We start from the raw sequence: 23,355 nt of genomic DNA on the forward strand, positions 1-23,355 counted from the left end.
TACCTCTGTTTCATTGGTTGGCCAGCTGTCAATCTGCTCTGTTAGCTAATCGCTAACGACCATTTTTGGTGGGAGGGATTTAAGAGAACAGTTGACGTTAAGAAAACGGTGAGAACAAGTAATAATTCGGAGAAAAATAGTCAGAATTTGGGGATTTTTAATCAATGTATAGTAAGGCATAATACCATTGAACAAACGTAATGTTAAAGTTAATAATAAATAATCTGAATGGGCTTTTAAACGGTATTCATTTGACCTGTGTGTCCTCCAGGCCACAGGGGGCGCTGCTCACAACTCAGATAGCAAAGCACCCGAAAGTCCTAACCACATGAAGGATGTTTTGAAATGTTCTGCGGACTCCTCAATTTTTATCATGAAAACGGCACTTTGGCAACTTGCTGACATTATGCCGACAACACGTAGGAAGAAACAGGGGAGGGACACCTCTGTATGTCTTATACATAATATAAATATATACATTATACAGCAAAACATGATATAGAGAGTGGTGTTTTTTTATCAGTGTAACTAAGTACTCTTTTTGATGGACTCCAAGTCTTCCCATTGCAAGCCAAGTATATACTTTTACTTACTGTTTTACACCCTGTTGACATCTCTATATATTATTACTGTTATATGTATGCTGATATTCTGTTATACATTCAATTTCCCTGCAGTGTATCAAATAAACTCCTAAAGCTTTACCATAAGCAACATTAAAGTGATGAACATATAGTACATTAAATCCATATTATTCTTATATTGGCCATTCTGCAAAATGAATGCATTCAATGTTGGTTGATTACGTTTCTAAGTATATTTAGATTTTTATTTAAGCATACTTCTCCCTCTGAAAATATTTGTTATTTTAATTTGTTTCAATTACGCTGTATTCTATCCCTCTGTTATAACTTCTGCACTATTTTATGTGTTAGATTTCCATTTTTGGCATATCTTTTAGTAGTTATGCGTAGGCTACTGAGCATTTTTTCTCGGGAGCAGGTTTTCATTGCTCTTTAATTTCCTTAACTACTTACCATTCTCTCAAGTACCACTGGAAAAAGGTCAATTCATTGTTTTCTGTTGTTGTTCGATCCAGGTTCAGGGCACCAACGACAGCAGTGTGTTGAGCAAAGTGCAAAGCGGCCAGAAGAGCCCCGCTCATCAACAGGTATGATTTGCATTCATAAATACCTTTGCATTGAAATTCAAGCCATATTTGAACTATAACATTTTTAGATCTTGGTCATTTTTGCTAAATATGTTTGACTTATGGAATGATTTTATTCATCAGGAATGAGCTTTTGTGCATTTAAATTGTATGCAGTAGTATACACACCATTATACACTATTATAAAGAAAGTCTGGAGAGCTGTGGACCACTGTGTGAAGAGGTTCTTACAAATGACTGAAAACTGCCCCAAAAGACAGGCAAGTTATCAGCATAATAAGCGCTTTGAGCACCAGGAAAAGCACTATCTAAATCACATGTATTATTATGAATCTGTCTCTAGGTGCAGGGTCTCCGCCTGCATGCAGAGGAAGCACTTCACAGAGCTGTGTGTGTTGAGCAGCAGCAGGAAACACATCACATCTTGTGTCCATATCATTCTGTTGTGGTGGTCATGCCACAACCGTGCACGTGCATGCATACGCAAGTCATGGTAAGATATCTGGATTAAGAGGTTGCTTTTTCTTTGCACAGCATGAAAGAAAGGCCAAAATAATGAGTTTTTTTAAACAGAGGTTGAGTTCAATCATTTGTACGGCCCTCGGAGGATGTTGTATTCATTGAAATGGGCCTTGAGAAGAAAAGGGTTCCCACCCCTGCTCTAATGCCATGTCCTGTGTAATTAAGCTATTTTCAACCGTGACAAATGACTGAGTGGGGAATTTATTTACGGGATAGAACAGTTTGAAATCTCTTAAGCGTCTTATAAACATTGACTTTATTTCAGGCATCTAACCAAAAAACCCAAAGGGAGAAAAAAATGTATTCTTTGTAATCTCAATCTTTATTTATTTATATAGCACATTTAAAAACAATCTCAGTTGACCAAAGTGCTGTACAGGGAATACATACAATATAAAATAACACAATGGAAGTAAAAACAAATCAGTCGTTATTAAATAGATTTTCCCTCACACTCTTCTCACGTGAAACACATTCACAAAAAGGCAAGAGGAAAGCGTGTACTGTGTACAGTGACTGCATGTTGGAGGTTCTGCCCACTGATTTAAGAGCTAGTCAGGTATTTCATAAATGAAGAACTCATTAAATACAAAACGCAGAATTTGTGTGATTATACTAAATGATTTACAAAGAAATATTTCGCACTAAACACCACTGCATATCTACAACTGTTCCATGTTCTCTTCTCTTTGCTTCAGGTACTCCTCCCATGTGATTGGTGAGAGGCTGCTGGTGGTTGGAGGAGTTTGGCTGCTTTCAGACGGTGTTCCTGGAGTCCTGATGATAAACCTGAGCTCCCTCTGCAGCGTGGAGTTCAGACTGGAGACGGTCCGTTCAATATCACACTTTACTTTATTCATGCTCCCCAACAGGTGTAATGGCCTTGGTTAGAGGTGGGAAGTAGTGGAGTACAAATACTTCCTTACTGTACTTAAGTACATGTTTCTGGTATCAGCACTTTACTCCACTACTTATTTTTCTGACCACTTTTTACTTCTACTTCTTACATGTTGAACACAAATACCTGTACTTTCTACTTCTTACATGTTGAACTCAAATACCTGTACTTTCTACTTCTCACATGTTGAACACAAATACCTGTACTTTCTACTTCTCACATGTTGAACACAAATACCTGTACTTTCTACTTCTCACATGTTGAACACAAATACCTGTACTTTATACTTCTTACATGTTGAACACAAATACCTGTACTTTCTACTTCTTACATGTTGAACACAAATACCTGTACTTTATACTTCTCACATGTTGAACTCAAATACCTGTACTTTCTACTTCTCACATGTTGAACACAAATACCTGTACTTTATACTTCTTACATGTTGAACTCAAATACCTGTACTTTCTACTTCTCACATGTTGAACTCAAATACCTGTACTTTCTACTTCTCACATGTTGAACTCAAATACCTGTACTTTCTACTTCTTACATGTTGAACACAAATACCTGAACTTTCTACTTCTCACATGTTGAACTCAAATACCTGTACTTTCTACTTCTCACATGTTGAACTCAAATACCTGTACTTTCTACTTCTTACATGTTGAACTCAAATACCTGTACTTTCTACTTCTCACATGTTGAACTCAAATACCTGTACTTTCTACTTCTCACATGTTGAACACAAATACCTGTACTTTCTACTTCTTACATGTTGAACTCAAATACCTGTACTTTCTACTTCTCACATGTTAAACTCAAATACCTGTACTTTCTACTTCTCACATGTTGAACTCAAATACCTGTACTTTCTACTTCTCACATGTTGAACACAAATACCTGTACTTTCTACTTCTTACATGTTGAACTCAAATACCTGTACTTCTACTTCTCACATGTTGAACACAAATACCTGTACTTTCTACTTCTTACATGTTGAACTCAAATACCTGTACTTTCTACTTCTCACATGTTGAACTCAAATACCTGTACTTTCTACTTCTCACATGTTGAACTCAAATACCTGTACTTTCTACTTCTTACATGTTGAACACAAATACCTGTACTTTCTACTTCTCACATGTTGAACACAAATACCTGTACTTTCTACTTCTTACATGTTGAACACAAATACCTGTACTTTCTACTTCTCACATGTTGAACTCAAATACCTGTACTTTCTACTTCTTACATGTTGAACTCAAATACCTGTACTTTCTACTTCTTACATGTTGAACTCAAATACCTGTACTTTCTACTTCTCACATGTTGAACACAAATACCTGTACTTTATACTTCTTACATGTTGAACTCAAATACCTGTACTTTCTACTTCTCACATGTTGAACTCAAATACCTGTACTTTCTACTTCTCACATGTTGAACTCAAATACCTGTACTTTCTACTTCTTACATGTTGAACACAAATACCTGTACTTTCTACTTCTCACATGTTGAACTCAAATACCTGTACTTTCTACTTCTTACATGTTGAACACAAATACCTGTACTTTCTACTTCTCACATGTTGAACACAAATACCTGTACTTTATACTTCTTACATGTTGAACTCAAATACCTGTACTTTCTACTTCTCACATGTTGAACTCAAATACCTGTACTTTCTACTTCTCACATGTTGAACTCAAATACCTGTACTTTCTACTTCTTACATGTTGAACTCAAATACCTGTACTTTCTACTTCTTACATGTTGAACACAAATACCTGTACTTTCTACTTCTTACATGTTGAACACAAATACCTGTACTTTCTACTTCTTACATGTTGAACCTAAATACCTGTACTTTCTACTTCTTACATGTTGAACACAAATACCTGTACTTTCTACTTCTTACATGTTTGAACTCAAATACCTGTACTTTCTACTTCTCACATGTTGAACTCAAATACCTGTACTTTCTACTTCTTACATGTTGAACACAAATACCTGTACTTTCTACTTCTCACATGTTGAACTCAAATACCTGTACTTTCTACTTCTTACATGTTGAACCTAAATACCTGTACTTTCTACTTCTCACATGTTGAACTCAAATACCTGTACTTTCTACTTCTTACATGTTGAACACAAATACCTGTACTTTCTACTTCTCACATGTTGAACACAAATACCTGTACTTTCTACTTCTTACATGTTGAACCTAAATACCTGTACTTTCTACTTCTTACATGTTGAACCTAAATACCTGTACTTTCTACTTCTTACATGTTGAACTCAAATACCTGTACTTTCTACTTCTCACATGTTGAACTCAAATACCTGTACTTTCTACTTCTTACATGTTGAACACAAATACCTGTACTTTCTACTTCTCACATGTTGAACACAAATACCTGTACTTTATACTTCTTACATGTTGAACTCAAATACCTGTACTTTCTACTTCTCACATGTTGAACACAAATACCTGTACTTTCTACTTCTCACATGTTGAACTCAAATACCTGTACTTTCTACTTCTTACATGTTGAACTCAAATACCTGTACTTTCTACTTCTTACATGTTGAACACAAATACCTGTACTTTCTACTTCTCACATGTTGAACTCAAATACCTGTACTTTCTACTTCTTACATGTTGAACTCAAATACCTGTACTTTCTACTTCTTACATGTTGAACACAAATACCTGTACTTTCTACTTCTCACATGTTGAACTCAAATACCTGTACTTTCTACTTCTCACATGTTGAACTCAAATACCTGTACTTTCTACTTCTCACATGTTGAACTCAAATACCTGTACTTTCTATTTCTTACATGTTGAACTCAAATACCTGTACTTTCTACTTCTTACATGTTTGAACTCAAATACCTGTACTTTTCTACTTCTCACATGTGAACACAAATACCTGTACTTTCTACTTCTCACATGTTGAACTCAAATACCTGTACTTTCTACTTCTCACATGTTGAACTCAAATACCTGTACTTTCTATTTCTTACATGTTGAACTCAAATACCTGTACTTTCTACTTCTTACATGTTGAACTCAAATACCTGTACTTTCTACTTCTCACATGTTGAACTCAAATACCTGTACTTTCTACTTCTTACATGTTGAACTCAAATACCTGTACTTTCTACTTCTCACATGTTGAACACAAATACCTGTACTTCTACTTCTTACATGTTGAACACAAATACCTGTACTTTCTACTTCTTACATGTTGAACTCAAATACCTGTACTTTCTACTTCTTACATGTTGAACTCAAATACCTGTACTTTCTACTTCTTACATGTTGAACTCAAATACCTGTACTTTCTACTTCTTACATGTTGAACACAAATACCTGTACTTTCTACTTCTTACATGTTGAACTCAAATACCTGTACTTTCTACTTCTTACATGTTGAACACAAATACCTGTACTTTCTACTTCTTACATGTTGAACTCAAATACCTGTACTTTCTACTTCTTACATGTTGAACCCAAATACCTGTACTTTCTACTTCTTACATGTTGAACACAAATACCTGAACTTTCTACTTCTCACATGTTGAACCCAAATACCTGTACTTTCTACTTCTTACATGTTGAACACAAATACCTGTACTTTCTACTTCTTACATTTTGAACACAAATACCTGTACTTTCTACTTCTCACATGTTGAACCCAAATACCCTGTACTTTCTACTTCTTACATGTTGAACACAAATACCTGTACTTTCTACTTCTTACATTTTGAACACAAATACCTGTACTTTCTACTTCTCACATGTTGAACCCAAATACCTGTACTTTCTACTTCTTACATGTTGAACACAAATACCTGTACTTTCTACTTCTCACATGTTGAACTCAAATACCTGTACTTTCTACTTCTCACATGTTGAACTCAAATACCTGTACTTTCTACTTCTTACATGTTGAACACAAATACCTGTACTTTCTACTTCTTACATGTTGAACTCAAATACCTGTACTTTCTACTTCTTACATGTTGAACTCAAATACCTGTACTTTCTACTTCTTACATGTTGAACTCAAATACCTGTACTTTCTACTTCTTACATGTTGAACACAAATACCTGAACTTTCTACTTCTTACATGTTTAACACAAATACCTGTACTTTCTACTTCTTACATGTTGAACACAAATACCTGTACTTTCTACTTCTTACATGTTGAACTCAAATACCTGTACTTTCTACTTCTTACATGTTGAACACAAATACCTGTACTTTCTACTTCTACATGTTGAACTCAAATACCTGTACTTTCTACTTCTTACATGTTGAACACAAATACCTGTACTTTCTACTTCTCTCATTTTCCAAACAGCTGGTTCCTTTAGTCTGAATGTGTGTTTGATGCGTGATCATTATTCTTTAGAGTCATTGCGTGCCTATTGATTTGAACACGATCCGTGTATCCATCATTTCCTGGTCTTCTCTAAAGAAGAGGGACCAATGGAAACGTTGTCATGTTGCCGTTGTTCAGCATGGAAACATTCATTAGCTAACAATGACATTATTGTTCTATGAATATAAAGGGAGGTCAGGTACTCTTTAAAACAGCTGCTAGTTATGGGTACTTTTTACTGAAGTACATTTCAAAGCCTCTTTACTTTGACTTGAGTAAAGAAGTTTAGTCAGTACTTCTACTTCTACCAGAGCATTTTTAAACACGAGTATCTGTACTTCTACTTGTGTAAAGGTGTGTGTACTTTTCTGATTCTCTTCGTGTTCTTCCCTCTCAGTCCTCGGTGTCGTGGCCTCTGGTTCTCCACTCGTTCTGCTCCGAGCTGACGGACTCCATAGATCAGAAGCTGCTCCTGATTGGAGGAGGAGGAAACTGCTTCTCTTTTGGGACTCACCTCAACCTGCAGCCGGTCACTTTGGACCTGAGAGCCACGCTGGGATGAAGTAGCTTCAAGTGTTTCTGTGAAACTGCAACGCTGCTCAAATCAACGACTTTAACTGAAGACATGGAGACTCCATGACTCCAGAATTTTGTTGTATGTTTATGTATGTTTTGAGTGTGTGAGGACCCCAGGAAGAATAGCCAATGCTCATGCTAGTGCTAATGGGGATCCTAAAAAAAAAAGAAAAAAAAAAAAAGACTCCAACCAGACAGGAAGGATTAACTTATATTTGTTATATGGTTTGTGTTTGTTGCATGTTCTGTTGCTTTCACCTCTTAGAATATTTAACAAATTGTACGGTGTCCTTGAGTGTCATGAAAGGCGCCTTAAATAAAATGTATTATTATTATTATTCATATTACATGAGATAGAGTGGATTTATTGATTTGTAAATACACTTTTTTGATAATTTTGTACCTGTTTAAGTTATTTTTCATGCAAATATTACACCGAATATGTTTTCAAGCCTCTAAAATATGATTATAAATTATATAAAAGTAAATATATTCGGGTTTTGGACATACAAACAAAAGATTTGAAGCCTCACCTTGGACTTGGAGAAACTTGAATGGACATTTTTCACATTTTTCTGGCATTTTAAAGACCCACTACTTTATAAATTGGATACAATCAGCACTAATTTGGAACTATAATAATAACAGTGCCTACTACAGACAAGTATAACTGTTATCGACATCGAGCCCTGAAAGTGAATTGTTGGATGTCATGGCGCTTTTCCACTGCAGCACGTGCTTTTTTTTTGCTTTTCTACTAGGGGTAGTTCCGGCTCAGGGCTACTTTTTCACCTTTTTTCTGGCCCTCCAAAATCGAGGTTCTTACCGGGCCAACAACCGGGCTGAATATGCTAAACTAGTGACGTAAACACTCTCGACTGCTGATTGGTCAGAGAGAATCGCGGCAAGGGGGCTACAAGTACAACAAGATGAACATATTTTGACCGTGATTTAATTGTAATACACGTTTCAAAATGATGCCGAAGTAACAACATACTGATACCGGTTAGTAAAAATCATGAATTAATGCTTTGACAAGTCTACAGACAGACGGCAGGCGAAAAACCCTTTAAAATGCGTGTTTTCTGAATGGAGATCTAAGCTAACGCAGTATATGCTCCGACCGTCCACACTCACAACAACGGCCTATACAGACATAAATAAACCAGCGACTGTATGTGCCATGACACAGACAGTCTGTGGTTTGTACTTGTTTAACTGTTGTCTAGTTTCTGAACAGATATGAGGAGCTGTGAGCTTGAGTGCTAACAGCAGCTAATATTACATGAGATAGAGCTGCAACCATAGGCGGCGCGTGAGGCTCAGGTTTGAGAAGGCTAAATAACTTTTTTTTACCTGACGCTGCCCGCCCCCGCGTCTATAGAAAAGAGATCAACTCAGTGAAAGCACCGCCTGCTGACCAATCAGAGCTCTGTGTGTGGAGTTTAAATCTATCAAGTCATATTACAGGAGAAAGGAAATACAGTTTAAACTGCCGTATGCAGAGAAGACGCCGACTTGTCGCACTTGTCATTCATATCACACTGACATCACATCATCACTCAGATCATCGATCTCACATCGATATCACAATATTTCCTTATCTGAGTCAGCTTCTCGAGCCGTATCTGGCCGTGCAACACTTAGTTACATTGTCACATATACTGTATGCAGACGTATTATTTTAAGCAACACATTAAGTTGATGAAACACTCAACTCAAATGTAATAAAGTCAGATCCCCTCGTGTCTTAGACGGGCAGTGATATCATAAAACTGTTGTACGCTTTCAAACACTCGGTAGTTTATTTATTTTTTTAACCAGTTGTTATATATTCACCTCGCAGGTGGCTATGTGGTTTCCTGGATTATATGTTTAAGTCATAGATGTTTAAAGTTCATATTTGTCTAATATTAGTTTACTTTTCATTAATGAAGTATGACGCTGCGCTGTCAGTACACTTGTCCCTGTTTGTGATTGGTCAAATGTTGCTAACCCCGCCCCTTTCACGTGAACGCGCTCTCAGCTGGTGAGAGAAACCCTGGCTTGATTTACGGAGTTGATAACCAGCGTCGTAGGGCCGCTCGTTTGTTAGGATTAGTTAAGATAACTCAAACATATCCAGGGTCTGTTGAACTGGCTTGTACAGTTTACTGGTGGCTGCATAGCAGCGCTAATGTCAAAGACACAAACATTATACATTATATTTTTATTTTACCAGGATGCAGTGACACACATATTTGTGAAGGCTTAGCCTACAGTACCCGCCGCCCCTGGCTGCAACGATAAGTGGACTTATTGATTTGTTAACCAACTTTTTTGATACTCTTTTACTTGTTAAAGTTATTTTTCATGCAAATACCAAAAATGATGTTTTTCAGCTTCTAGAACATGGAGATGTCCTGCTTTCATATGATAAAGTAAATGTATTTGGATTTTGGACATACAAACAAAAGATATAATGACAACACATTGGACGTAGGCCTACTACCATGACCATATTCACAGGAGTTCCTTGACCTCTCACCTCAAGATATCTGAATGGAAAATGGTTGTATGAATCCCAACAAGTCTCCTCTTTACAGACATATCCACCTTTTGCTAATCACATGCAATTGAGAGATAAAGCCATATAGATCGTTTTTTTATATTTCTGCACAATAGTGTCCCTAAACAGTTTGAATTTGTATACACGATAAATCAATAATGAAAAGTGCTAGTATTTCGCTTCCCTAATTTGGGACAGTTTGAATAGATCATACTTTCCCAATCAACTGTAATTTGCTCAGAAGAGTGGATGTCTAAGTATGTGGGCTTAAAAGACTCCTTTGGGGAAAATCAAAAAAGAAATGTCGTCAGTCTGCTTATTGGACAGGTTTTTATTTTTGGACACCTCAGATCAAAATCAGACAGCAAGGTGTTTGTATTTGTAACGTGTTGGATGTGTGTGAAATCATTCAGTGAAGCGCCTGAAGCTCTGCACCGTGGGACTCGCGGCCCCCCAGTCTCCGTGCTTACGGTACTCCCCCTTCTCCAGGAAGTACTGGCGCCCGCGGTAGTTTGGGTGTTCGTAGAAAACCCACCATCCGTCCAGGACCTTGCACGAGTTCACCTCCCTCCAGCGGATCTTCTCCAGCAGCGAGGGGCAGTCGTCTGAACCCTCAAAGGCCTGGCCCCCGAAATCTGGCTTCTCATACAGCTGGATCTTATACTGAGACCCCCCGGTCTGAGAGGAAGAGGGAGGAAGAGAGGATGAGAGGGTTTAAAAAATGTTTGTCAATTTATTGAACATGTTAGAAACAAAACAAACAATAATATTAATAATTATAATTGTAACAAGGAGAAGCAAAATGAAATTCTTCATGCAGAACATTCAAGAAATGCTGCTTTCAGACTGTATAGAGATGTTCTGCTTTCTCTGTTTTATGTCATATTAAATTGAATATGTGTGGATTTTGGAGCGACAACAACGAGACTGTCCTACCCCTCCCCCCCCCCCCCTCTAGCGTACATTGTTCATGCAAATACAAGTTTATCAGCATCCGTCATATTTGATTCATTGTTTTAAACAATTTGTACAAAACAACCAAAAATAAATAACTTTTACAACGACAAGAAATAGCAAGCATGAGTTCACAGGTCCTGCTCAGAAGCATGCAGGATTTGGTTTCTAAATAAGAGTTTTAGTTTAGATAAAGTTGCACAGTATTTCAGCTCATCATTAGAGTTATTCCACAGATCAACACCTTCTGTTGTGATGGGTTGTAGTGGAAGGTATAGGTGGTTGTATTGCAGAGGGTTAGGGGTGAGTGGGGAAGGATGTAGGAAAACAGGAAGGGAGGATACGATTTAAATCTAACAAAAGTCAATCGTATTTGTCCCACTGCATATTAAATGAGGGTTATAATCATTATATGTATCTGGCATGATCCATTGTATCAATGAGATGAATTATTCTCACAGTTTTTAGTCGGAGGTACCCCAAAAACCCTAATCAGTTGAAGTTGCGTACCCCTCATTTGACTCCCAACATTATTCCAAATAAACACAATTCATTATATAAAAGTGCTTTTTTGTTAATTGCTTCTTATAAATTAACTTAATATTTAGGTTGGTTTGGTCAGCAATCATTCTCCTACTTCTGTTGAGCTAACATCATGTTTTACTTTAAGGAATGTATTTCCACCATTAATTGTTCAGTGTTACTTTTTGCGAACTGTTTCAACCATTCATTAATCTAACATGACCCTTTTAGCTAATGGACTAACAGTACTGGTTTTCTAACCCTCACATGACGGCCAGATGTTCAGCTGTTGTAATTGACTCATTTTGTAGTTTAATTAATTAGTTAACTACAGCAACAGTGTCCAATTGGGAAGGTTGCTCATCCCTGCATTAGATAACCATCACTATTTGCTTAAACTAACAGCAGCTCGTACAACTCCGATTGATCTCTGAGTGTGGCTGCAGGCTGTGGGTCAGATCGTTCTGAGGACTGACCCTCGTATTGGTTTCCATCCACAGCCCTGCAGACATGAAGCAGCAGAGCATGACCTCCATCAGTCAGCTCCACTCTCTGCTCACACGCTGCCTTTATCACTGCAAACTACTGACTGGCTCAGGCTGAGTCACTCAGCCTGAGTCACTCAGCCTGAGTCACTCAGCCTGAGTCACTCAGCCTGAGTCACTCAGGCTGAGTCACTCAGCCTGAGTCACTCAGCCTGAGTCATGAAGACAAATGATCTGCTAAAATACTAATATGAGTCCATTTGTTTGTACAGGTTACTGGTGATTTAAAGGTCCCCTATGATACTGTTTGTCATCAGTATATCACAGGTCTCAGATATATACAGAACCTGTCTCTGATTGGCTCTAAACTCCAAACAGATCATTGCAGCATTACCCATAATCCCCTCTGTTTCAGCCCTGTTTCCAAAGTGCTGATTCTCTGTCTGTTACTTTAGATGAAAACAAGGAGCCCCTCCCCACGCCCCTCTGAGAGAGATTTGGTTACAAAGAACTCAATGGTGCTCTAGAGGAGATTCAGGTGATAAGGGGGGGAGGGGGGGGGGGGGGTTACCTTGGTTGCTGATTGGCTAATGGTTACACAAGACAACACATCGTTATGACATCATAAAGTGGCCAAAATCTGATCATCTCATTTTCAGACAGGTTTTTATAGAAATGGATCAAAAAGAGAGAGAATCTTTGTTCCTGAAACTTTCAGAGTCTTTCCACAGAGGGGACACATGTTGATGTAGAAGAGACATGAAGAAGAGGGGACACATGTTGATGTAGAAGAGACATGAAGAAGAGGGGACACATGTTGATGTAGAAGAGACATGAAGAAGAGGGGACACATGTTGATGTAGAAGAGACATGAAGAAGAGGGGACACATGTTGATGTAGAAAGAGACATGAAGAAGAGGGGACACATGTTGATGTAGAAGATACATGAAGAAGAGGGGACACATGTTGATGTAGAAGAGACATGAAGAAGAGGGGACACATGTTGATGTAGAAGAGACATGAAGAAGAGGGGACACATGTTGAGTGTAGAAGAGACATGAAGAAGAGGGGGACACATGTTGATGTAGAAGATACAATGAAGAAGAGGGGACACATGTTGATGTGGAAGAGACATGAAGAAGAGGGGACACATGTTGATGTAGAAGAGACATGAAGAAGAGGGGACACATGTTGATGTAGAAGAGACATGAAGAAGAGGGGACACATGTTGATGTAGAAGATACATGAAGAAGAGGGGACACATGTTGATGTAGAAGAGACATGAAGAAGAGGGGACACATGTTGATGTAGAAGAGACATGAAGAAGAGGGGACACATGTTGATGTAGAAGAGACATGAAGAAGAGGGGACACATGTTGATGTAGAGGAGACATGAAGAAGAGGGGGACACATGTTGATGTAGAAAGAGACATGAAGAAGAGGGGACACATGCTGATGGAGAAGAGACATGAAGAAGAGGGGGACACATGTTGATGTAGAAGAGACATGGAGAAGAGGGGACACATGTTGATGTAGAAGAGACATGAAGAAGAGGGGACACATGTTTGATGTAGAGAGACAATGAAGAAGAGGGGACACATGTTGATGTAGAAGAGACATGAAGAAGATGGGACACATGTTTGATGTAGAAGAGACATGAAGAAGAGGGGACACATGTTGATGTAGAAGAGACATGAAAGAAAGAGGGGACACATGTTGATGTAGAAGAGACATGAAGAAGAGGGGACACATGTTGATGTAGAAGAGACATGAAGAAGAGGGGACACATGTTGATGTAGAAGAGACATGAAGAAGAGGGGACACAATGTTGATGTAGAGGAGACATGAAGAAGAGGGGACACATGTTGATGTAAAGAGCATGAAGAAGAGGGGACACATGCTGATGGAGAAGAGACATGAAGAAGAGGGGACACATGTTGATGTAGAAGAGACATGGAGAAGAGGGGACACATGTTGATGTTAGAAGAGACATGAAGAAGAGGGGACACATGCTGATGTAGAAGAGAGACATGGAGAAGAGGGGGACACATGTTGATGTAGAAGAGTCATGAAGAAGAGGGGACACATGTTGATGTAGAAGAGACATGAAGAAGAGGGGATCATCATGTTGATGTGCGGGAGAGACATGAAGAAGAGGGGTGACACATGTTTGAATGTAGAAGAGACATGAAGAAGAGGGGACACATGTTGGATGTAGAATAGACATGAAGAAGAGGGGACAACGTGTTGATGTAGAAGAGACATGAAGAAGAGGGACACATGTGATGTAGAAGAGACAATGAAAGAAGAGGGGACACATGTTGATGTAGAAGAGACATGAAGAAGAGGGGACACATGCTGATGTAGAAGAGACATGGAGAAGAGGGGACACATGTTGATGTAGAGAAGAGACATGAAGAAGAGGGGACACATGTTGATGTAGAAGAGACATGAAGAAGAGGGGACACATGTTGATGTAGAAGAGACATAAAGAAGAGGGGACACATGTTGATGTAGAAGACACATGAAGAAGAGGGGACACATGCTGATGTAGAAGAGACATGAAGAAGAGGGGACACATGTTTGATGTAGAAGAGACATAAAGAAGAGGGGACACATGTTGATGTAGAAGACACATAAAGAAGAGGGGACACATGTTGATGTAGAAGAGACATGGAGAAGAGGGGACACATGCTGATGTAGAAGAGACATGAAGAAGAGGGGACACATGCTGATGTAGAAGAGACATGGAGAAGAGGGGACACATGCTGATGTAGAAGAGACATGAAGAAGAGGGGACACATGTTGATATAGAAGAGACATGAAGAAGAGGGGACACATGTTGATGTAGAAGAGACATGAAGAAGAGAGGACACATGTTGATGTAGAAGAGACATGAAGAAGAGGGACACATGTTGATGTAGAAGAGACAAGAAGAAGAGGGGACACATGTTGATGTAGAAGAGACATGAAGAAGAGGGGACAAATGTTGATGTAGAAGAGACATGAAGAAGAGGGGACACACATTGATGTAGAAGAGACATGAAGAAGAGGGGACACATGTTGATGTAGAAGAGACATGAAGAAGAGGGGACACATGTTGATGTAGAAAAGACATGAAGAAGAGGGGGCACGTGTTGATGTAGAAGAGACATGAAGAAGAGGGGACACGTGTTGATGTAGAAGAGACATGAAGAAGAGGGGACACATGTTGATGTAGAAGAGACATGAAGAAGAGGGGACACATGTTGATGTAGAAGAGACATGAAGAAGAGGGGACACATGTTGATGTAGAAGAGACATGAAGAAGAGGGGACACATGTTGATGTAGAAGAGACATGAAGAAGAGGGGACACATGTTGATGTAGAAGAGACATAAAGAAGAGGGGACACATGCTGATGTAGAAGAGACATGAAGAAGAGGGGACACATGTTGATATAGAAGAGACATGAAGAAGAGGGGACACATGTTGATGTAGAAGAGACATGAAGAAGAGAGGACACATGTTGATGTAGAAGAGACATGAAGAAGAGGGGGACACATGTTGATGTAGAAGAGACAAGAAGAAGAAGGGGACACATGTTGATGTAGAAGAGACATGAAGAAGAGGGGACACATGTTGATGTAGAAGAGACATGAAGAAGAGGGGGACACACGTTGATGTAGAAGAGACATGAAGAAGAGGGGACACATGTTGATGTAGAAAGAGACATGAAGAAGAGGGGACACATGTTGATGTAGAAAAGACATGAAGAAGAGGGGGCACATGTTGATGTAGAAGAGACATGAAGAGAGGGGGACACATGTTGATGTGGAAGAGACATGGAGAAGAGGGGACACATGTTTGATGTAGAAGAGACATGAAGAAGAGGGGACACATGTTGATGTAGAAGAGACATGAAGAAGAGGGGACACATGTTGATGTAGGGAAGAGACATGAAGAAGAGGGGGACACGTGTTGATGTAGAAGAGACATGAAGAAGAGGGGACAACGTGTTGATGTAGAAGAGACATGGAGAAGAAGGGGGACACGTGGTGATGTAGAAGAGACATGAAGAAGAGGGGACACGTGTTGATGTAGAAGAGACATGAAGAAGAGGGGACACGTGGTGATGTAGAAGAGACATGAAGAAGAGGGGACACGTGTTGATGTAGAAGAGACATGAAGAAGAGGGGACACATGTTGATGTAGAAGAGACATGAAGAAGAGGGGACACATGTTGATGTAGAAGAGACATGAAGAAGAGGGGACACATGTTTGATGTAGAAGAGACATGAAGAAGAGGGGACACATGTTGATGTAAGAAGAGACATGAAGAAGAGGGGACACATGTTTGAAGTGAGAAGAGACATAAAGAAGAGGGGACACATGCTGATGGTAAGAAGAGACATGAAGAAGAGGGGACACATGTTTGATATAGAAGGGACATGAAGAAGAGGGGACACATGTTGATGTAGAAGAGACATGAAGAAGAGAGACACATTGTGAATGTAGAAGAGACATGAAGAAGAGGGGACACATGTTGATGTAGAAGAGACAAGAAGAAGAGGGGACACATGTTGATGTAGAAGAGACATGAAGAAGAGGGGACCATGTTGATGTATAAGAGACATGAAGAAGAGGGGACACACGTTGATGTGAGAAGAGACATGAAGAAGAGGGGACACATGTTGATGTAGAAGAGACATGAAGAAGAGGGGACACATGTTGATGTAGAAAAGACATGAAGAAGAGGGGGCACATGTTGATGTAGAAGAGACATGAAGAAGAGGGGACACATGTTGATGTGGAAGAGACATGGAGAAGAGGGGACACATGTTGATGTAGAAGAGACATGAAGAAGAGGGGACACATGTTGATGTAGAAGAGACATGAAGAAGAGGGGACACATGTTGATGTAGGAGAGACATGAAGAAGAGGGGACACGTGTTGATGTAGAAGAGACATGAAGAAGAGGGGACACGTGTTTGATTGTAGAAGAGACATGGAGAAGAGGGGACACGTGTTGATGTAGAAGAGACATGAAGAAGAGGGGACACGTGTTGATGTAGAAGAGACATGAAGAAGAGGGGACACGTGTTGATGTAGAAGAGACATGAAGAAGAGGGGACACGTGTTGATGTAGAAGAGACATGAAGAAGAGGGGACACGTGTTGATGTAGAAGAGACATGAAGAAGAGGGGACACATGTTGATGTAGAGAGACATGAAGAAGACTGGGGACACGTGTTGATGTAGAAGAGACATGAAGAAGAGGGGACACGTGTTGATGTAGAGAGACATGAAGAAGAGGGGACACATGTTATGTATGTGAGAAGAGACATGAAGAAGAGGGGAACCATGTTGATGTAGAAGAGACATGGAGAAGAGGGGGACACATGTTGATGTAGAAGAGGACATGGAGAAGAGGGGACACGTGTTGATGTAGAAGAGACATGAAGAAGAGGGGACACATGTTGATGTAGAAGAGACATGAAGAAGAGGGGACACATGTTGATGTTAGAAGAGACATGGAGAAGAGGGGACACATGTTGATGTAGAAGAGACATGGAGAAGAGGGGACACATGTTGATGTAGAAGAGACATGAAGAAGAGGGGACAACATGTTGATGTGGAAGAGACATGAAGAAGAGGGGACACATGTTGATGTAGAAGAGACATGAAGAAGAGGGGACACATGTTGATGTAGAAGAGACATGAAGAAGAGGGGACACATGTTGATGTGGAAGAGACATGAAGAAGAGGGGACACATGTTGATGTAGAAGAGACATGGAGAAGAGGGGACACATGTTGATGTAGAAGAGACATGAAGAAGAGGGGACACATGTTGATGTAGAAGAGACATGAAGAAGAGGATTTTGCACAATAGGTGACCTGAGATCTGCAGGCAATGTCAGGCAACCTCAATAAACCGTGATCACACCATGACCCCAGAGATACACTTGTTATGTCATACATCATCTCACTGGTGTATGAATCCATTATTCCATTGTGTAAGACTTTGCAATCAATTTATTTCTAAAAACCTCCTCTCACTGTTTCTTGTTTTTGTTTTAAATGGTGCTTTCTTTAAATCAGGACTGTTTTAGGGTCAAAAGCATCCAAGTCCACCTATGCCCTTTTAATGGAGGGTGGAACTTTGTATTGAGTCCATGTTTCCACAGCGTGTTTCCAATCACACACTCTTTCACTTTTAGTATGAACTGCAGCTGCCCTTGCAAAGTATTTACCAGTGCATGCAGCAGGCTACAATCAAGACAGAGTACTTCATACGACATGACATTGCATCCTTTGCCTCGGGTTCAGAAGGACATCCTTGTATTTGAGGCATCCTGCATTTGACATACTATGTATTGGGACATGCTTAACATTTGTATGGCATACCAAATACTGTAGTACGGTATTAAGCTGATTAAGGAGTACAGGCCTCTTAGCTTAAGTTAAAATGTTATTAGGCTACCACAGTGTAGAAATACTCTGTTAGGAGTAAAAGTACTGCATTATTTGTTTACTTAAGTAGAAGTACAAAAGTATCAGCACCAAATATACTTAAAGTACCAAAACTAAAAGCTCTCACAATGCAGAACAATGAATATTATATCACTGGATTATAATCAGTGATCCATTATTGTGGAGCTCATTCGAATGACTTTCATTACCTCCAGGTGTGATCATTCATTAGTTGACTTTGTAATAATATAAACCTGCCACTACTTAAATGTGTAGCATAAAATGGAAATACTTGAGTACAAGTACCTTAAAACTATTATTATTAAGTACAGTAGTTGCGTTAATGTTCTAAGTTACTTCAGTCTCAGGTAGTAAAGGTATTTGAAACCAAGAGACAAGAATACCTCTTGTGCTTTTTTTACACCAGATAAGCTGCTGTCTGACTTACGAAGTGGACCATCTTGCAGGAGCTGAGGCGGTCGTTGAGGCCCATCCAGCGCTGGTAGTCGGGGTACTCCCCCCGGGTCAGAACGTACTGGTGCCCCATGAAGTTGGGCCTCTCGTACAGCACCCAGGCGCCGCTCTCCACCCGGATGGAGTTGCAGCGGCTCAGGTAGGCGTGGAAGTCGGAGCAGTCGCTGTCGCACTCATAGCGCCGGCCCTGGAAGCTCTTATCCTCGTAGAACACAATCTGAGGGAAGAGAGGGCAAAAGTACACACATCCTTTACTCAAGTAGAAGTACAGATACTCGTGTTTAAAAATGCTCTGGTAGAAGTAGAAGTACTGACTAAACTTCTTTACTCAAGTCAAAGTAAAGAGGCTTTAAAGTGTACTTCAGTAAAAAGTACCCATAACTAGCAGCTGCTTTAAAGAGTACCTGACCTCCCTTTATATCAATAGAACAATAATGTCATTGTTAGCTAATGAATGTTTCCATGCTGAACAACGGCAACATGACAACGTTTCCATTGGTCCCTCTTCTTTAGAGAAGACCAGGAAATGATGGATACACGGATCGTGTTCAAATCAATAGGCACGCAATGACTCTAAAGAATAATGATCACGCACCAAACACACATTCAGACTAAAGGAACCAGCTGTTTGGAGAATGAGAGAAGTAGAAAGTACAAGTATTTGTGTTCAACATGTGAGAAGTAGAAAGTACAGGTATTTGAGTTCAACATGTAAGAAGTAGAAAGTACAGGTATTTGTGTTCAACATGTAAGAAGTAGAAAGTACAGGTATTTGAGTTCAACATGTAAGAAGTAGAAAGTACAGGTATTTGAGTTCAACATGTAAGAAGTAGAAAGTACAGGTATTTGAGTTCAACATGTAAGAAGTAGAAAGTACAGGTATTTGAGTTCAACATGTAAGAAGTAGAAAGTACAGGTATTTGGGTTCAACATGTGAGAAGTAGAAAGTTCAGGTATTTGAGTTCAACATGTAAGAAGTAGAAAGTACAGGTATTTGAGTTCAACATGTGAGAAGTAGAAAGTACAGGTATTTGTGTTCAACATGTAAGAAGTAGAAAGTACAGGTATTTGAGTTCAACATGTAAGAAGTAGAAAGTACAGGTATTTGAGTTCAACATGTAAGAAGTAGAAAGTACAGGTATTTGGGTTCAACATGTGAGAAGTAGAAGTACAGGTATTTGAGTTCAACATGTAAGAAGTAGAAAGTACAGGTATTTGAGTTCAACATGTAAGAAGTAGAAAGTACAGGTATTTGAGTTCAACATGTGAGAAGTAGAAAGTACAGGTATTTGGGTTCAACATGTAAGAAGTAGAAAGTACAGGTATTTGAGTTCAACATGTGAGAAGTAGAAAGTACAGGTATTTGGGTCAACATGTGAGAAGTAGAAAGTTGGGTTCAACATGTGAGAAGTAAGAAAGTACAGGTATTTGGGTTCAACATGTGAGAAGTAGAAAGTACAGGTATTTGTGTTCAACATGTAAGAAGTAGAAAGTACAGGTATTTGAGTTCAACATGTGAGAAGTAGAAAGTACAGGTATTTGGGTTCAACATGTGAGAAGTAGAAAGTACAGGTATTGGTGTTCAACATGTAAGAAGTAGAAAGTACAGGTATTTGGGTTCAACATGTGAGAAGTAGAAAGTACAGGTATTTGGGTTCAACATGTGAGAAGTAGAAAGTACAGGTATTTGTGTTCAACATGTAAGAAGTAGAAAGTACAGGTATTTGAGTTCAACATGTGAGAAGTAGAAGTACAGGTATTTGGGTTCACATGTGAGAAGTAGAAAGTACAGGTATTTGTGTTCAACATGTAAGAAGTAGAAAGTACAGGTATTTGAGTTCAACATGTGAAGAAGTAGAAAGTTCAGGTATTTGTGTTCAACATGTAAGAAGTAGAAAGTACAGGTATTTGAGTTCAACATGTAAGAAGTAGAAAGTTCAGGTATTTGTGTTCAACATGTAAGAAGTAGAAAGTACAGGTATTTGAGTTCAACATGTAAGAAGTAGAAAGTTCAGGTATTTGTGTTCAACATGTAAGAAGTAGAAAGTACAGGTATTTGAGTTCAACATGTAAGAAGTAGAAAGTACAGGTATTTGGGTTCAACATGTAAGAAGTCAAAGTAAAAAGTCGTCAGAAAAATAAGTAGTGGAGTAAAGTACTGATACCAGGAAAATGTACTTAAGTATAGTAATGAAGTATCTGTACTCCACTACTTCCCCCCTCTGTCTGAGGGACAGCAGATGGGGGATGTGTTTGATTCTCTAATAGTTGCAGAGAAAGGTATATATTTCCAATTCACTGTTATTATGTTATCACACAAACTTTAAAAAATGACTTTGGAAGCCTTAAGCGTTTCTTCAGGCAATGTGTGTTCAACTGACAGCTGAGTGACACCTAGTTGAACTATTGAATGAAGCAAATGGGTTCAAGGTACAACTTTAAGGTACTTTGCATGCTTCTATTACACTAGATGTCAGAGGCAAATATAGCATACAAAATAAAATAAACCATCATGCAATGTAGATCCAATTTGAACTACTTCTTTAAACGTTGTTTGAAACTTTACATTGTCACTAATAAACATTAGTGTTTATCTTTTTTTATGGAAAGCAAGTTGTAACAATGGCTGGTAGATTAAAAAGTGGAGTCAAAGTATATAAAGTGACAGGAAATGGGAAATCAAATGAAAGTAACTCGAGGTTTGTACTCCGATTTAAAACAGAGACATGCTGTGTGATCAGTAAAAGTCCTGCGTTCAAAATCCTATTTAAGTAAAAACCTCAAAATATAAGCATCAAGTATAAAAGTAAAACTACCCATGATGCAATGGGCCCATTCAGAATCACATAGACATATTGCATTACTGGAATGTTATGCATGCACAGTTTCTATCATATTCTGTTTCTATTCTATTCCATGTTATTGTATTTACTTTCACTATTCTATCTGTTGTATTGAGTTGCTCTGTGACCTCAGACTTTCATTGTCACACAGCAGCTATGCACACATGACAGTAAAAGCCTTGAAACTTGAATTAATGTTGCAGCTCGTAAAGATGCAGCCAATTTCTATTACTTTATAGTTTCTGAAGTTCCTCCACTGTTTGAACCCCAGTACTTCCTGCAGAGAGGGTCCCATATGCAGCTGTAAACCCACACATCAAGCCCTCCCCTCCAGTCTGAACTCACCTTGCCCATGGTGGAGGTGTTTGATGCTCTTGCTGGATGTGCTTTGATGTGTTGATGCTCTTGCTCGTGATGCTGGTCCCCTGCAGTCTGGATGTTGCTCTGGCCCCTCACCTCTCCCTTTTTATACCCCCTCGTCCCCCCGTTTATAAACAGCAACAGCGCAGAGATAACAATCGCTTTGTCATGAAAATGAGATCCAAAAATTGAGTCAGTGATTCTAGCGCTATTCAGTTTTTCCAGAAAAGAGAGGAAGGATTACGGCATAATGGCCGGGCGAGGTAAACGTCCATTCACCCCCCACTTGCCTCCTGGCTGGGGGCAGTGCCAGCTCCACCAGCTCCACCAGCTCCACCAGCTCCACCAGCTCCACCAGCTCCACCAGCTGCACCAGCTGCACCAGCTCCACCAGCTCCACCAGCTGCACCAGCTGCACCAGCTCCACCAGCTCCACCAGCTGCACCAGCTGCACCAGCTCCACCAGCTCCACCAGCTGCACCAGCTCCACCAGCTCCACCAGCTCCACCAGCTGCACCAGCTCCACCAGCTCCACCAGCTGCACCAGCTCCACCAGCTCCACCAGCTCCACCAGCTGCACCAGCTCCACCAGCTCCACCAGCTGCACCAGCTCCACCAGCTCCACCAGCTGCACCAGCTCCACCAGCTCCACCAGCTCCACCAGCTGCACCAGCTCCACAGCGCACCAGCTGCACCAGCTCCACCAGCTCCACCAGCTCCACACCAGCTCCCCAGCTGCACCAGCTGCACCAGCTCCACCAGCTGCACCAGCTCCACCAGCTGCACCAGCTCCACCAGCTGCACCAGCTGCACCAGCTCCACCAGCTGCACCAGCTCCACCAGCTGCACCAGCTCCACCAGCTCCACCAGCTCCACCAGCTGCACCAGCTCCACCAGCTCCACCAGCTCCACAGCTGCACCAGCTCCACCAGCTCCACCAGCTCCACCAGCTGCACCAGCTCCACCAGCTGCACCAGCTCCACCAGCTCCACCAGCTCCACCAGCTGCACCAGCTCCACCAGCTGCACAAGCTCCACCAGCTCCACCAGCTCCACCAGCTGCACCAGCTCCACCAGCTCCACCAGCTCCACCAGCTGCACCAGCTCCACCAGCTGCACCAGCTCCCCAGCCCCACCAGCTCCACCACGCGCA

The 23,355-nt window shown here is 40.2% G+C and overlaps 2 protein-coding genes across 6 annotated transcripts; one reads left to right on the forward strand and one right to left on the reverse strand.

Moving 5' to 3' along the window:
* The first annotated feature begins 312 nt into the window (after window positions 1-312).
* LOC117553479 (tRNA wybutosine-synthesizing protein 4-like) lies at window positions 313-7,965 on the forward strand. 5 transcript variants are annotated; one of them, XM_034227421.1, is made up of 6 exons: window positions 326-575; window positions 1,100-1,171; window positions 1,295-1,431; window positions 1,515-1,664; window positions 2,392-2,521; window positions 7,387-7,965. In XM_034227421.1, exons 4-6 carry the CDS (start codon window positions 1,534-1,536, stop codon window positions 7,549-7,551), a joined length of 426 nt encoding a protein of 141 aa, XP_034083312.1. In that variant the 5' UTR covers window positions 326-575; window positions 1,100-1,171; window positions 1,295-1,431; window positions 1,515-1,533; the 3' UTR covers window positions 7,552-7,965. The 5 variants fall into 5 exon arrangements, with proteins under 5 accessions (XP_034083311.1, XP_034083312.1, XP_034083310.1 ...); XM_034227420.1 differs by having other exon boundaries at window positions 313-448; window positions 1,295-1,664; XM_034227419.1 differs by having other exon boundaries at window positions 1,295-1,664.
* Window positions 7,966-10,514: 2,549 nt separating this feature from the next.
* Window positions 10,515-22,211, reverse strand: LOC117553477 (gamma-crystallin S-like). The gene is made up of 3 exons (XM_034227415.1): window positions 22,189-22,211; window positions 18,975-19,217; window positions 10,515-10,791 (listed from the first exon to the last, which is right to left on the reverse strand). The coding sequence occupies exons 1-3, from the start codon at window positions 22,195-22,197 to the stop codon at window positions 10,519-10,521; spliced, it is 525 nt and encodes a 174-aa protein (XP_034083306.1). The 5' UTR covers window positions 22,198-22,211; the 3' UTR covers window positions 10,515-10,518.
* Window positions 22,212-23,355: the final 1,144 nt, after the last annotated feature.

The sequence above is a fragment of the Gymnodraco acuticeps genome, unplaced genomic scaffold (assembly GCF_902827175.1).
Source record: "Gymnodraco acuticeps unplaced genomic scaffold, fGymAcu1.1, whole genome shotgun sequence".
Lineage (NCBI taxonomy): Eukaryota > Metazoa > Chordata > Actinopteri > Perciformes > Bathydraconidae > Gymnodraco > Gymnodraco acuticeps.

Coding starts and splice junctions, on each gene's coding strand:
- LOC117553479 (XM_034227417.1), top strand. CDS start 329: ATGAAGGATGTTTTGAAATGTTCTGCGGACTCCTCAATTTTTATCATG. Junction 1,172..1,294: donor AGAGCCCCGCTCATCAACAG/GTATGATTTGCA, acceptor TTTATTCATCAG/GAATGAGCTTTTGTGCATTT. Junction 2,522..7,386: donor TGGAGTTCAGACTGGAGACG/GTCCGTTCAATA, acceptor CTTCCCTCTCAG/TCCTCGGTGTCGTGGCCTCT.
- LOC117553477 (XM_034227415.1), bottom strand. Junction 10,792..18,974: donor CCTGCAAGATGGTCCACTTC/GTAAGTCAGACA, acceptor TCTTCCTCTCAG/ACCGGGGGGTCTCAGTATAA.